Raw genomic sequence first — 16,779 nt, forward strand, 5'->3', positions numbered from 1 at the left:
ATTTATTTATTTATTTAAACTTTATTGCACGACATAAAATTGTACAAATGGCGGACTTAATGCCTTAAGGCATTCTCTACCAGTCAACCATTGGATCAAACAGAAACTTTAGTTAGTGCAGGATTGTCAATATAGAGATGTGACAAGAAACACAAATCAAATTACCTATGTATCCAATAAAAGAAAATGTATATATGAGTGAATAATATATAAATATATAGCTAATAATATAAACTTACATACAAACTATAAATAATAAACTATAAATAATATTATGATAGATATTAATTTGAATGAATAACCTTAAATAGCATATTTTAGGACAACCTGTGGCTTGTTATTGTTTCGTCATGTCTGTATGTCCATCCGTCCGTGGATAATCTCAGTGGCACTAGAAAGCTGAAATTTGGTCTACGGAACCCAACACTGAGCGTGGCCCCACACGCTCTTGGCCCGTTTTTTTATATGTCTCAAGACTCAAGTAAAGTGAGGCCGCGAACAGCGAATAATATCGTACATTATAGATGTTCATCGTGTGCCAATCGCGTGTCAAAACAGATAGCAAGCGGGTCAATGTACTAAATTCTTCATTATTAACGTCTTTGTTTTGGAAATTATTTAAGTAACTCGAAATTTGCGGAATACTCCTTACACACTTGCACCCCCATTTTAGGGAAGTAGGGGGGGGGGTTAGAAAATATAAACTCTCCCTCCCTTGAACTATCTCCACTTGAAAAATCACGCCAATTCGTCGCTCCGTTTTGCCGCGAAAGATGGACAAACAAACAGACACACACTTTCCCATTTATAATATAACTAGCTTTTTCCCGCGGCTTCGCTCGCGTTAGAAAGAGACAAAAAGTAGCCTATGTCACTCTCCACCCCTTTAACTACCTCCACCTAAAAAATCACGTCAATTCGTCGCTCGGTTTTGCCATGGACAATCAAACATACACAGACACTTTCTCATCTTCTAAATATATAAAAGAAGAAACTGACTGACTGACTGACATATCAACGCACAGCCGAAACCGCTGGTCCTAGAGACTCCAAATTTGGCACGTAGGTTATTTATAAGGCGTAGAGGAGCACTAAGAAAGGATTTTTAAAAATTCACATCCTAAGGGGGTGAAATGGGGGTCCAAAGTTCATTTTTAAAAAGATTACTTTTGGTACGCGGGCGAAGCTGCGGGAGAAAGCTAGTTTAAATAAATAAATAAATATTATAAGACATTCTTACACAGATTGACTGAGGCCCACGGTAAGCTCAAGAAGGCTTGTGTTGTGGGTACTCAGACAACGATATATATAATATATAAATACTTATATACATAGAAAACATCCGTGCTCATCACACAAATAAATGCCCTTACCGGGATTCGAACCCGGGACCGCGGCGTAGCAAGGCAGGGTCACTACCGACTGCGCCAGACCGGTCGTCAAAATCGTCGTTTAAAATATATGGATTATGGACTTACCTTAGATTTAACATCGGTGATGGTGGAAGTATGTCTCACTAGACTGCTTGTGACGGATTTCCCTTCGAGCTGCTGTTTCGCTAGTTCTATCTCTTTCTTCTTCAACTCGAAGACGACTTGGAATAAGTCCCGCATCGCTATGACTACCTGTGGAAGATAATTGGTATAATGAGTTGTAGGTCATAACTTACAATTATAATTCCGATATATGAAGTAATCATTTCCTGCAATTTATTAATCCGTACTAATATTATAAATGGGAAAGTGTGTGTGTCTGTTTGTTTGTCCGTCTTTCACGGCAAAACGGAGCGACGGATTGACATAATTTTTTAAGTGGAGATAGTTAAAGGAATGGAAAGTGACATAGGCTACTTTTTGACTCTTTCTAACCCCCACTTCTCTAAAATGAGGGGTGGATGTTTGTATGGAGCTTTCCGTGGTTTTCGAATTAAACGCGGGCGAAGCCGCGGGCACAGCTAGTACTTTATACACTTCTCGTTCAGTTTTAGACTTATCACGACAATGATCTTCACCTGACGTTGAAAATTTCGCTAGAGCGTGCGTACCTAGGGCTGGTTTTAGTGTTACGCGGGCCGACCGCACTAATATGTGTTAACTTCAGGGAGCGTTTTAGTGGCGCGGACGGCAAAATCAACTTCATACAAATTGGTCGCGCGGATCGCTCCGCGCGGACGATCCGCGTGACACTAAAACCAGCTTTCTATGTGTCTTGCTCGTACTGACATATTAGTGCATGCGGGACAGTATGTTCAGCTCAGACCTTAGCGAATATGTGAGTAAACTTTTGTATAAAAAATACTGTTGATTCTTTATTATTTCAGAAACCCTAGGTATTATGTCACTAGCCGGGAATATCCCATAGATAGGACGGGTGACATAATTGGCGCCCAACGTGGTAGCTGTACTAGAAACTAGAATCTAGCTGTCTGAAGTGTCTGATTCAGTCAAGAAGTGTCCTAGGCCAAGGCCAGCAGTTTTTGGTCCTAGATGAATATGTTCTCATAAAAACTACAAGCCAGATTTATTAAACACCCAGAATAAAAAATCAATAATAGTGTAAATATGTTAAATATCTGATTAAAACAACAAAATGAAATACTGCATGACATCCATCAATTCAATTAATTGTAAATAGTAAACAACGAGATGTACTTTAGTATCAAAGAACGAACTTGTATACTATTTCTGTGTATTGTATTGTATTTGATTTATTTCAATTCAAAAGATTACAAGAACGTGTGTCTGCTGCTTTGTCACTTAGCATATCCGTTGTAATACGCAAGTTAGAGCTTATGATGATGACGATGATGATGATTTGATATGATGATTGCATAGGGCTCTCAGTGTAACATCAGTGTTACAGGGTTAGGTATTCATTCATTGTAACTAGCTAGTATTTTAATGCGGTTCCCTAAAAATATATTCACAAGTCGCAAGCTCTTGAAATTGACCTAATCTAAACACACGGTCATAATTTTTGCTTTTTATTACCTTTTTTCGGCGAGTCGCTCTTATGGTACTTGACACTATCGAATACTTGATAGCTAAACACAAGAGTTCTATTTCAGATGCGTGCAAAAAGGGCGTAGGTTAATTTAAATAAGGTAACACATACGTCATCTTGTTAAAAATTATAATAATCTAAATTATGAAATGACGTATGTTAATGCAAAACGTATGTACAAAAGTCTTTTTATTTTGAAGATCTATTCGTGTGAATGTTATGGTTTTAAAATATAAACCTACAGGAGTTAGTCAAGATTTGGAGCCCGAAACAACTGGCTGGATACGCGTCGTGACATTTAGCCAGAAATCATTTAATTGTGTATTTATCTCTTAGGTAAAATCTATATAGGTAGATTAGCCTTAAAAGTGAATTATAGCAATAGTGATTTAAAATGACAATAGACTGTGTAGAGATTTTAAGTGTTTATAGTGTTTGTTTTCTAATAATGTGTAATTATGTTCAAGTAGAATCAGTGAAATCAGGAAGTGTTTAAACTTATTTATAATTTAGTTTTAAATAATATAAAGTTAATCATTTTATCCCCTTAGGTCATCACGTCGGGTGTTTTATATTTTTTTTAGCTTAGTCCAGCGTGATTCGCGAAGGGTTAGGGAAATCGTCAGTGGACGATTCGTACGTAGGACAAAATAGATCTCTTCTGCAATGTTCCCGAGTCGAGCCAGCGAGCGAGAGTACGAGTGAACGAGAAGAAGATTATAGGGAGCCCTTCTGGCTACTTTCGTATCTCATGATTTAGCTCGTAATTATTAAATTAGCTATGAAAGTGGATAAAACACTCTTAAAATCACTTTTACTTTGATCAGTTTGCATGAATTGAATGTTGACATTGCAGTGAAGTTGTTTTGAAGGAGGAGCCGAATACCATACATCATACACTCAATCATATATTGGCTCTTTCCGGCAGAATGACGAAATTGTAGTGTCACGCATTTAATTGCTTCTTTGATTCTATTATTTGTGACGAGATAGTGAACCACAATAAAAAACTACACATACACACACCCATGTATTTTGTCTCACAAACATAATACATGGACACACACACTCGATACACACCACACTACACTTACACACACAGCTGACACACCACACGTTTAGTCCATTTGCATACACACACTTAGGTACACTCGGAAGAAGGTCGGTGGCCGAGAGTAGCTCCTGCCGCACCGGGCGCCGAATCTGGCTTTGGCCTGAAGTATCTGACGTGTCAGTGCTTCAGAAGTCCGAAGCCCTTACACCACACGTTAGGTACACACCCAAGGCCTGAGTTGTTTGTATTTCTGCAACATTTCGCTCTGTAGTCCTGGGATTCAACCACTCGATATGTGCCGACCCCTGACGTCTGATGTCGTGTGTGAAGGTAGAGTGCTCTCTTTCCAATTTAAGGGGCTGCAGTACAGTGGATGTTGTAGAGTATAAATGATATTCAGAGCACCTTTGGACAAATTCACACACTCACTAACTTCGTCACAAATACGCGGCTGCATGTCGAGTTAGGGAAAAGCGTAAATATCGCAGCGCGTAGATAGCATGGCGTAGTTTATAAATGCATTGTGCGTAAATATATTTTTGAGAATGTCAGAGAAGTGAAGAATGAATATCTAGGTGCGAAGGTTTGATTGTTTTTATGGTTAGATAGGCATTGCGTCACGAAGGATTTGTCGGACGCGTAGACGTAGACGGGCATGTTCCATTCTCAACGTCACGCGAGGCAGGGGTGTAGGTGAGCAGGGAGCCCCTTTTCATTCCAAAACAAAGTAATAACTTAGATTCCCCTTTCTAGACCTATGGTCTTATATCACAAGGTCCCTTTATGGTCGGGTTTTGTTTTAGGTTGTTGTTTGTCTGCTGTACGACGTAGTCTATGAATATTTATTTAAGTTAGAAAAGTACTTGTTTAAAAGTAGTTGTTTAATTGTAATATAATTATATAATGTATTTGTAAAATCAGGTAATTAAGTCGATTCATTAATTTTATTTTTAGTTTTAAGCCCCATGCTGTTTTCGGGTGAGTTGCATGTTCATTTATGTAGTTAGTTTTTATTTTAATACGGTAACGAAATGTATTCGTGATTCTAACGATATTTTATCACAACGTAGAGGTTATACATTTCAATCTAGACGATCACAAATATATAGGCCAATAGTTGAATAAAGTATTTCTTAAAAGCCGTAGGGTTATTGCTTTTACATCAGGAAGGATTTCCACTGTTCCCGGTCCGACGCGGTCTCCTCCAGGCGCGCCCAGCCGAGGCCCACTGAGCCAGAGAGAGCTTATACCTACCAATAATGAAAAACATAAAATACAATTGTATTGTACCCTATACCTTAGTTCAACGGATTAAGTTTTTATGTATGAATTGTGTTTATACGTAGTATTACGTTACAAGCACATGTGACTTATCAAATGATTGTAGCTGTCTTAATTGCTTATATCTCGTAAGCATTCCTAAATTGAGTTCTTCCTTGTGTGGGATTCCGATACAAGTGAGACATACATGATGAAGACTTGATCTCAAAAAATAAGAGTTACTTTTCAATACCCGATCATTTGTTATTCTTAAAAGTCGCTAATGTATAGATTATGTTACTCACGAAGACGCGTCTTGACTCGTAATGTCATGTTGATAAAGGTTAGATTTGACTAATCTGCGCGTCATTGGATGAAATGAACTAAACTTTGTGTTTTATTTCGTTTGATGAGATGATATCATTACTCACAAAAGGAAACTGTAGGTAATTGCACTTCCTTTGTTTTCTTGAAATTATGCATTTGATATTGCTATTTGCTCAATCCGCCTGGTTTTAACAAACATAGAGTCTAACGTAAGCCTTTATACTGAAATTAAAGTTAAATTTCCTTAGTTAAGTTTTTTATTTAAGAAATTTCGACTGGTACCTCGACGGTCGGGGTGGTGTAGCGGTCGAACACGTCAGCCGCGATAGCTGGAGACCCGGGTTCGATTCCCGGCTTCGCCACCAGTGGGCTTGATCGCTTTTTCTTTAGTGTATGGTATCTATTTCAGTTTATAATTAAAGTTAACCGATTATTTTGCCGAATTTAGGAGAAACATTTGAAAAGTGCAAGATAACTTCTAACTTTACACTCAGCATTACTTATCGAAAAGTCATCTCCAAGATCCAGCTACTCTTTTTCCTAAAACACAGATACGAAGTTTTAAAAATAATCTATTGTATCAATGTCAACAATACCTACCTACTGTTTAAAAGCAAGTAAGGTGCAATAGGGTAATTACGAATGACAGAAATGCTTGGGTAATTTCGAAAGGGGTATTTTGATATGATGGAAATAATGGTGATTTTTAAGCGACTTTCGAAATTAGAAGACTTTCGGAATTACCCTAATGCACCTTGATACATTTTTCACTAAGTATTCAATTTCAAACCTATATGTATAGTCGGTGCATTCTATCAAAATAACGGAAACTTGCGAATTAACCATGGTACCAAAATATTTTAAATTTCATTCATACGACATTACTAGGAAATCACAAGTAAATAACAAAAATGTGACGTTACCTGGGTAAAGGGACCTTAGTCGATGGCGCTTATCCTGCGATGTCGCATTTGTATACGAATATCGCTCATAACGCCGTAAGCTCCATCAACAATAAGGTCCCTTTACCCAGATAACGCCACAAATTCAGACCATGACGACAATCGTATTTTTTTTTTCTTCTATACAGCCAGCAAATTTAGCTTTGATTGGTACCACCGTGTACCAGGTGGCTTAATGTTAGACCAACTTTTACCTGCATTGCCTAGACTTTAGCAACTTACAAATTGTACTTGCATATTTTATGCATAAAATCGAAGGATTATTATTACAAAGTTATTATTTTAGATTATTTTAGGTAACATATTTATACGTTAAACTTTCGTGAGACATATTCAAATAATTAATCAAAATACGGTTGTACTCACGTTATTATATCGCTATTGCTGCGACATGTTTCGGTCCAATTCGGAGGACCCCCTTCAGGCATATAGGAGTTCACGCGACGGCTAAACTCCGCAGACCTCCGTATTACAATTAATTATTTGAACATATTTATAATTAGATGCAAAAATCGAGCGATAGTAAATGTTGTTTAAAGCTTTTAAATCAAACTACGTAAAATAGATAACAGATAACAAACACTAAATAAAAAAATTACCAAGCCCACTGGAGGGCATGCCCGGGAATCGAACCCGGATCAACTTACACAACTAACGTCATTAGATAAATCACGCGACCATTGGTGTTTAAAATAATAAATAAACTTCAATAAAAATATAGAAATATGGCCAAGTCTACATAACTATCGATTTACACATTTACTACAGAATCTTAAAGGCCATTTTTAACCCCCGACGCAAAAACGACGGGGTGTTATAAGTTTGACGTGTCTGTCTGTCTGTCTGTCCGTCTGTCTGTCTGTCTGTCTGTTTGTCTGTCTGTGTGTGTGTCTGTCTGTGGCATCGTAGCTCCCGAACGGATGAACCGATTTAGATTTAGTTTTTTTGTCTGAAAGCTGAGTTAGTCGGGAGTGTTCTTAGCCATGTTTCATGAAAATCGGTCTACTATGTCACAGTCGGGGGTTTTTTCAAAATTTTAATTTTGTGGTTAGGTTATAGTTCCTTGACCTCGATCACGCCTGCTACGTAATGCTTTTTAAGTAAAAAATAATTTAGGCCCTTCGCTCATTCTTATATAGACCAATGTACCTATAAGTAGGAATAGCCATATCCAAAGCTAAGAAAGTAATTCACGAAATGGTAGTAAAAAAAACGGGCATGGCCGCTGCAAATCAGCCACATAATAATTTTTAAGAAAAAAAAAACCGCCTTCCTTTGGGGTTCTGGTGATAAATACTTTCAAATGTTGTGTGAGGAGTTATATTAGTGCTGAATAGTGTATTAAGTATATGTACTTAAATAGGTATGAACTGTGAAATAAAGTCAGTCTTTACGCAATACTCAAGGTGTTTAATTGTCGTCGTACTTCCCGCCCCACATGGCGACCCTGCCAGGATTATGTTATCAATTCGTCTGTATATTTTTTAATACATATTTGTTATTCGATATCTCCATCATTTCTGAACCAATTTTGAAATCTGGATGATTCTGAAGTACTTACAGATGAGAATGATTATCAGAACAGAACTCTAACCAGGGGCGGCTCACTCTTCATCAGCAGTTCCACTGCCCCAGATGTCACTGTTCTGGACGTAAGTGCATGCTGTTCTTATAAAAATACCAAAGTCACTATAAGTGTGCCGTTCAGATTTGAGGAGTTCCGTTCTGACCATCATCAGCAATTCCACTGCACCAAATATCACTGTTCTGGACGTAAGTGCATGCTGTTCTTATAAAAATACCAAAGTCACTATAAGTGTGCCGTTCAGATTTGAGGAGTTCCATTCTGACCATCATCAGGAGTTCCACTGCACCAAATGTCACTGTTCCGTACGTAAATGCACGGTGTTCCTTTAAAAACACAAAAATCACCATATGTATGCCTTTCAGATTTGAGGAGTTCCCTCGATTTCTCCAGGATCCCATCATCAGAACTGGGTTCTGAGAAAAATGGGACCAATCAGTATGCATATACAATCAATCAAAAAAAAAATTTTCAAAATCGGTCTAGTAACGACGGAGATATCGAGGAACAAACATTTAAAAAAAAAAAACATACAGACGACTTGATAACCCCTTCCTTTGAGATTTGGAAGGCGGTTAAAAATGGGGATTGACGGATACGGATTCATCAATTTCCGAATGCAGAGAGGAAAAGCAGACCATTGAACATATCTTCAAGTGCGCTCTCCACTCAAACCCCGGACCAGCTGAAGATCTGAACACCTTCAGAGCATACAATACTACTAGCTTTTGCCCGCGGCTTTGCTCGCGTTAGAAAGAGACAAAAAGTAGCCTATGTCACTTTCCATCCCTTCAACCATTTCCACTTAAAAAATCACGTCAATTCGTCGCTCCGTTTTGCCGTGAAAGACAAACAAACAGACACACACTTTCCCATTTATAATATTAGTATGGATAAAGAGCTGACAAGCCGCCGGCGTATGTCACAGTTGTTAGCTCATTGAGCATACACCAGACTTGGTTTCCTAGCTGGCTTAGCAACTTCGAGGCTCGGTTGATTCAAATAAATATTTAGTGAGTTATTAACAGAGATCGGACAGTTGGGCGTCATTTCATTTGCGCCTGACGTTTTCGGAATATGTTGTTAGAATTACGCCTAGTTGTCCGATCTCTGTGTGCGTAGCCGAATGCAAACACTCACGAAACGCTCACAATAATACCTATCTCTTTCGTAGCTATCTATCGCTATCGCTCTTGCGTATTGGCGCGACAGAGCCCGACCATATTTCTGCGGCATTTCGGTGTCGTTTCGCGTCACAGAAATGCCATTCGGCTACGGGGCCTGGGGGGTTACCATGACGTGTAGTACGTTGCTTCTGGAAAGTTATGTATGAAAATGTTGGCATAATTATTGGAAGATTTTTTTTTATTGGGATATGTACATTATAGGCCGAAGTTATTTTTCATCAACCCTCCCCATCCCTCCCCCCTCTGCGTCACCCCTCTTCCCCCCCTTAAATAACCGAAAATGCGGTTTTTCACGATTTCTGACAAAACCGTTGAAGATACAGAAAAAGTGTGTAGGAACAAAGTAATCCTTAATAAATTTACTACAAATCATTCATTGACACTTTGGTTCTAGCATTTATAGTTTTCGCGAGATCCATCACGAAAGTTGGTCCTTTGCTGCAATTTTCTTTAGTGAATGTTAAGTTTTCTCCCAAATTGCTTACGAAATCTGTTTGATATTACTAAAATATTATAAACTGAAAATTAATTTCAGGGGGAAAAATTACTACCATGGGTGGAACTTGAACTCACGGCTTCTAGATTGATACTCCAGAGCTCTACCAATAGCTACCAAAAGCTCATCCCCAGTCATCGATATACTATATGGATCAATGGTACTCTTAGCGACTACTACCGTGAAAATATTACGTCTGAATTACGTACTGAAACGACTGATACTATGTAACAGATTTGTTAGCATAAGTACTTAGAATTAAGAGAATGACATGTAAAATATATTTTATCAATAAATGATCGTATCGTATCGTATCGTATCGTCTTAAATAGTTACTGGAATTCCAAGACATATTGGAAATTCCACCCATGGTAGTGATCTTTCCCCCTTAATTTTATTTTAGTCACGAGTTACAATATTTTAGTCATATCAAACAAATTTCGACGATTTCGTAAGCATTTTGGGCAAAAACTTAACATTCATTAAAGAAAATTGCAGCAAAGGACCAACTTTCGTGACGGATCACGCGAAAACTATAAGTGCTAGAACCAAAGTGTTAATGAATGATTTACAGTAAATTTATTAAGGACTAGCTTTTACCCGCGGCTTCGCCCGCGTAATAAAAGTATTCTTATTGAAACGTTTACAAAAAATAAGATTTTCATTTGGATCCGTAGGTTTCTTTGTAAGTAGGTACATCTGTCCGCGATTATTTCGATTAAGGTAAAGCGGGTAAGGTACAATTCTCGACTGCCATTGTAACTGATCTATTTGCTGTACGGTCAGCCAAGAAAGTGGTTTACCACTTTTCGACTCTATTGATCGAAAAGTGGTAAACCACTTTTTTGGCCGACTGTACCTTACACATATTACTATTGTTTTAAAAGAAATTCTTGCAATGATTGTAGAATTGTTACACAGCGACCACAGCGTAGGTAGTAGGTACGAATATGTATGTATTTTACCCAGTATATGAATATTTATACTGGGGAAACTTCATACAACCCACATAGCCAGTATCTCGACGCTATGGTCGGTAGGGTAAAAAGTACTATCTTGCATTATCGCTTACAATTTTTTCCATTTTGCTTATACTTATTGCAAACGTAAACATATAAAAGGCAAGCAAACAACGATCTTCTTACAGCACATTGAATGTAATAGTTATTACAGTCTACAGATGCAGGATACTCGCCGATGCCTACTTACTAATCCCTTCCCACTGAGCCACCTGCATTTTACACTGCCTAGATATCGATTGCCGATCGATTATTCCGACCCCAATCCCTATTCTTATCCCTGTCCCTATCTCTATCCTTGTCCCCGACCCCGTCCCCGTCCCATCCCCGTCCCCGTCCCCGTCCCCGTCCCCGTCCCCTATCCCTATCCCTATCCCTATCCCTATCCCTATCCCTATCCCTATCCCTATCCCTATCCCTATCCCTATCCCTATCCCTAACCTTATCCCTATCCCTATCCCTATCCCTATCCCTATCCCTATCCCTATCCCTATCCCTATCCCTATCCCTATCCCTATCCCTATCCCTATCCCTATCCCTATCCCTATCCCTATCCCTATCCCTTCCCTATCCCTATCCCTAACCCTATCCCGTCCCGTCCCGTCCCGTCCCGTCTCGTCCCGTCCCGTCCCGTCCCGTCCCGTCCCGTCCCGTCCCGTCCCGTCCCGTCCCTGTCCCTGTCCCTGTCCCTGTCCCTGTCCTTGCCCCTGTCAAATTATCATGCTAATAGGAGGTGAACTTTGAAAAATCCTTTCTTAGTTCTCCTGGAACTTCCGTGTCAATTTGAAATCTCTTGAACCAGAAGTAAAGATAAAAACTAAACCTATACTTATGGCTATTTTGGATATTTTAACCCCATTGCACAACAACAGGGGAGAAAATTTCTTTTCCACCTCATTAGATTTTAAAATCGTTGTATTTATCGTGATCAGCGACCCGATAAACCATAAAAACGATACCCATATTGTGTTTTTGACTTTACCCCCTTTGCACCCCTTTAGGGGTAAAATTTTCAAAAAAACCTGAAACATGTATTTAGTCATATGTCTTTAGAAATCCTCCTGTGAAGTTTCGAATAAAATAGTCAAACTAATCTTGTTTCCCCATACAAACTTTGAACCCCCATTTCACCCTTTTAAGAGGAGAATTTTGAAACATCCTTTCTTAGTGCTCCTCTACACTATATAAGGAACATATGTGCCAAATTTAAAATCTCTAAGACCAGCGGTTTTGGCTGTGCGTTGATATGTCAGTCAGTCAGTCAGTTTCTTCTCTTATATTTTTTTTTTTTGATATTTTAACCCCATTGCACCACAACAGGGAAGAAGGTATTTAATTTCCGCCTCGTTAGATTTTAAAAACGTTGTATTTATCGTGATCAGCGACCCAATAAACCGTAAAAACGATACCCATATTAGTTTTTTGACTTTATCACCCCTTTTCACCCTTTTAGAGGTTAAATTTTCAAAAAACCTGAAACACGTCTTTAGTCATATGTTTTTAGGATCCCTCCTGTGAAGTTTCGAATAAAACAGTGAAACTAACATTGTTACCCCATACAAACTTTGAACCCCCATTTGACCCCCTTAGGAGGCGAATTTTGAAAAATCCATTCTTAGTGCTCCTCTACACTATATGAGGAACCTACGTGCCAAATTTGACATCTCTTGGACCAGCGGTTTCGGCTGTGCATTGATATGTCAGTCAGTCAGTCAATATCTTCTTTTATATATTTTTTTGATATTTAAACCCCATTGCACCACAGCAGGGGAGAAGGTATTTCACTTCCGCCTCGTTAGATTTTAAAAACGTTGTATTTATCGTGATCAGCGACCCGATAAACCATAAAAACGATACCCATATTGATTTTTTTACTTTATCACCCCCTTTTTACCCTTTTAGGGGTTAAATTTTCAAAAAACCTGAAACACGTATTCAGTCATATGTCTTAAGGAATCTTCCTGTGAAGTTTCGTATAAAATAGTCAAACTAATCTTGTTTCCCCATACAAACTTTGAACCCCCATTTGACCCCCTTAGGAGGTGAATTTTGGAAAATCCTTTCTTAGTGCTCCTCTACACTATATAAGGAACCTACGTGTCAAATTTGAAATCTCTAAGACCAGCGGTTTCGGCTGTGCGTTGATATGTCAGTCAGTCAGCTTCTTCTTTTATATATTTAGATTACTTCGTTCCTACGCGCTTTTTCTGTATCTTCTACAGTTTTGTCAGAAATCTAGAAAAACCGCATTTTCGGCACTTTAAGGGAGGGTAGAGGGGTGACGCAGAGGGGGGAGGAGTGGGGAGGGTTGATGAAAAATAACTTCGGTCTATAACGTACATATTTCAATTTAAAAAAACCTTCCATTAATTATGCCGTAATTTTAGCTAATTTCCCTCTACTAGTGCTAAAGTCGTTCAGTTTAGGTTGAGAGAGAAGGACGGAGCTATGTAACTGCTATAGCTGTGTCCCTTTCTCTCAACCTAAACTGAATGTCTTTAGTACGTCATGGTAACCCCCCAGGTCTGGTCATTAGGTAACTATTTAATAAACTTACTTGACTAGCAGCTTTATCAGTCTTAATGCCGAAGAACCGGTGGCCAGTGTCCGGAGCGCCGAATATGTAGCCGAACGCTCTTGAATCTGTCATGTCCTGGGCGATGAAGGAGATCTTGTGCACGGGATGGTGGTACAGCGAGTCCTGAGGAATGATGGAAATTTATTTATACAAACGAAAATGAAACATTCACAATCATGATATTCGAGATTTTCGTACCGCTCGCAGAAGGCGGAGAGTATTTGATACATTTTATTTTATTTTTCTTTATTGGGGAAGAAAACAGATACAGACCTGATATTTACAGACAAGTTATAATGAAAATGAAATATTTATTTTTCAAGTAGGCATATTACAATGCGCATACGAACGTCAAATAAAGCTACGCCGGCTCTAACCCTACGCCTCAGCCTCGAGAAGATATAAAATCTTACATATAGCCTACATCCTAACACAATTCCCACTAGGCGGTACGACAGTAGGTTTAGAGGGACAGTATCGTATCATCATTGCTGGACGATGGACGATAAGAAAGCCCATCACGCTTTAGACCCATCTCGCAAGCGATTGTAGTCATATTGCGAACTGTTGAAGTTAATAGGTATACGTCCAAATCAGCACCTATCAGGCTATCAAATACTGTAAGTTCTTACGCCGTGAATCTTTTCGCCGCCACATCAATGAAATATGAAAGTGTCATCATTGTCATCAACACCATTTACAAATGGCACCTAACCTAAACAACCCGTATAGATAACAATCAAATCGTCTCAATCGTATAATCAAATCAATGGCAAAAAGATTTGGCACTGATAATGCTTGCATAATTTCAAATGGTGGCCTAGCGGTACCTAAAAGAGTGTGCGACTTTCGATCCGGAGGTCGCGGGTTCGAACCCGGCTCGTACCAATGAGTTTTTCTGAACTTATGTGCGAAATGTCATTTGATATTTGCCAGTCGCTTTTCGGTGAAGGAAAACATCGTGAGGAAACCGAACTAATTCCAATAAGGCCTAGTTACCCTTCGGGTTGGAAGGTAAGATGGCAGTCGCTTTCGTAAAACTAGTGCCTATGCCAAATCTTGGGATTAGTTGTCAATGCGGACCCCATGCAGGCTCCCATGAGCCGTGGCAGATGCCGGGATAACGCAAGGATGAATTTCAAATTAAGACCATACTGGCAGCAAACTTGGCATGAAAACATATTAGCATGTTCGGACTCGCTTTATGTTATTTTTTGCCCTAGCGCACTAACGGTTAATCATGTTTACATGCGTGGGTGGTTTGGCAAAGCAGTTCGATGCGATACTTTTCCATACAATCGTTAGTTTATCTATTGTGAGTCAACTGTAGGTATCAATGTAAGAGTGTTAGGGCTTCTGTGTACTTACAGCCTGCACAAAATCTCAATGATTAAAGGTTCCTCATCGCCCATGGGGTGGACATCAAGAAAGGGAACAGCGATTAGAATGTTTACTTACTAAAAGCAATAACTAGCCTTACCTCAATGGAATTTGGAATTGGAATCAAAACCACAATGAAAAAGGTACGGTGGCCAAGATGGTGTTACACCTTTGGGGTGGCGCTACACATAGGTATCAGGCTAGGAATATGGGCCAAATTGTCAAAACTGAGGTCCAAAAGTAGCCTGTGTCGAGAGATGGCAGTCTATGCACTGTGATTACACATTTTACTTTGACAGTAACTCTCTATAATACTCAATCCTCTTTGATAGTACGTACCTGTATAAATATGATAATACCTATAAGTTTATTTATTTTGGTATGGCCAGGTCAATGTCCGAACTCATATATGTATATTTTGGTCATTAAGCACGTCCAAACAACTACTTAGTTGCAATGCAATCTTGTACTTCGCAATTAACATAATTGGAGACTTCAATTTATACCCGCGGTTAAAGGGTTAATAAACTCCGGTTTGTTATTTTTATCATTGAACATGTGTACATTGTCAGTCAGTCATTTAAAATTAGTTAGGGTTTTAGATAAGAAGAGAGAGATAAAGTACACGAAAGAAACCAATGGAAAATAATAAGTTATCGCTGAGACCATACCAGTTCAGGTACCATACATGAGTTTTTGTTTTATAAGACGACGAAGGAGAAGGCTTGTAAAGTTGTATGAATAAGGGCCAGTTGCACCACCGTCAGCGTCACTTAACAGCCTAATCAACGGCAAATACGGTAATCGGTCGTGAACTATGAAATTTCTCTAATAATAACATTCATAGAACGCTTTAAATATGACAGTTTGGTGCAACCGACCCTTAAGGCCGCGGAGTGGAAGCGAACAGCCTGCAGCGCGGCAAGCGGAAAATCACATTGTGCTCGACCAAATGCATGATCGATTGAACGACTCCGATATGCCGCTGCAATTCAGTCCGCGGCCGAAGACGGTAAGAAAACAGCAAGCAACTCACCCCAGTCTTGTCATCCCGCAGCCTCAGACCGTCGATGGCGACATGCACCTGTATCCGCTGCTTGTGCTCGCCCGCCGCCCGGATCGCCATCTTCAGGTCCGCCAGCGCCTCCTGGCACATGCGGTCCCCCCGCGCCTCCGGCACTTCCAACACACCGATCAGCTTCGCCCGGAACGACACCCCCTCGCCCAGGAAACGGCCCGGCTCGTTCTTGTCTGTACAACGCGTTTTCCATTTTTGAAATCCGTACCCGTTCCTCAAATTGTCTAAAGCGAGCGCCATTTGTTTTATATCTCATTCACTTGTTTTTAATCAAGCTATACGTAAAGCAACACGGAACACACAAAAACAACTGAAAACTACCTTTTGCGAATAAGTTTTTGAGTTCTAGCTTTAGCGACATTGTTTTTTAAAGCTACGCGAGTGGAGTGCAAAATAAAAGTGAGCCGCTTGTCCTATTTCTGTCCCTGTTTACCGTGCATCATTCCCGTTAAATTGAATTTCCTGTTTTTAAATTTAGAATCGGGACTCGCCGGGACCTCTCGTTGCACGATACCACCATTAGGCGCAAAACTATGGAGTAACCGGCAAAGCGAAAAAATGTACACAAAAAATTTAGCTACAGACTACAAAGGATATGGCGTCATTAATGTCATTATAGTCTAGAAATAGTTATTATTTGCGAAAGAGCATGCCTTGTTAAACTCGTTATGTTTACTCCTACGTGTTTAGTACTGTAACTATTGTAAGCCGCGTAGTTTAAATGCCATTAGTAGCAGTAACGTGTGAACTCTATAATGTAATTCTACACTCTACCTAGACAATTACCATCATTTGTTTCATCTGACAGTATCATATTTGCGGAAGAAACAAGCAAACAATCGTCATATGC

At 39.4% G+C, this 16,779-nt stretch overlaps 1 protein-coding gene across 9 annotated transcripts in view; it reads right to left on the reverse strand.

Annotated features, from left to right (window-relative positions):
- The window catches only part of LOC125234369 (protein disabled), a 47,582-nt gene that overhangs the window by 26,442 nt on the left and 4,361 nt on the right, over positions 1 to 16,779 (reverse strand). For 8 of the 9 annotated variants that reach the window (XM_048140566.1, XM_048140561.1, XM_048140567.1 and 5 more), the window contains 3 exons: positions 15,888 to 16,102; positions 13,451 to 13,594; positions 1,479 to 1,625 (listed from right to left, as the gene is read on the reverse strand). In XM_048140566.1, the coding sequence (XP_047996523.1) occupies positions 1,479 to 1,625; positions 13,451 to 13,594; positions 15,888 to 16,102 (506 nt within the window). Of the gene's footprint in view, positions 1 to 1,478; positions 1,626 to 13,450; positions 13,595 to 15,887; positions 16,103 to 16,250; positions 16,764 to 16,779 lie in introns of those variants that run through there. The other variant, XM_048140563.1, reaches the window with a different exon arrangement.

The sequence above is a fragment of the Leguminivora glycinivorella genome, chromosome 16 (assembly GCF_023078275.1).
Source record: "Leguminivora glycinivorella isolate SPB_JAAS2020 chromosome 16, LegGlyc_1.1, whole genome shotgun sequence".
Taxonomy (NCBI): Eukaryota; Metazoa; Arthropoda; class Insecta; order Lepidoptera; family Tortricidae; genus Leguminivora; species Leguminivora glycinivorella.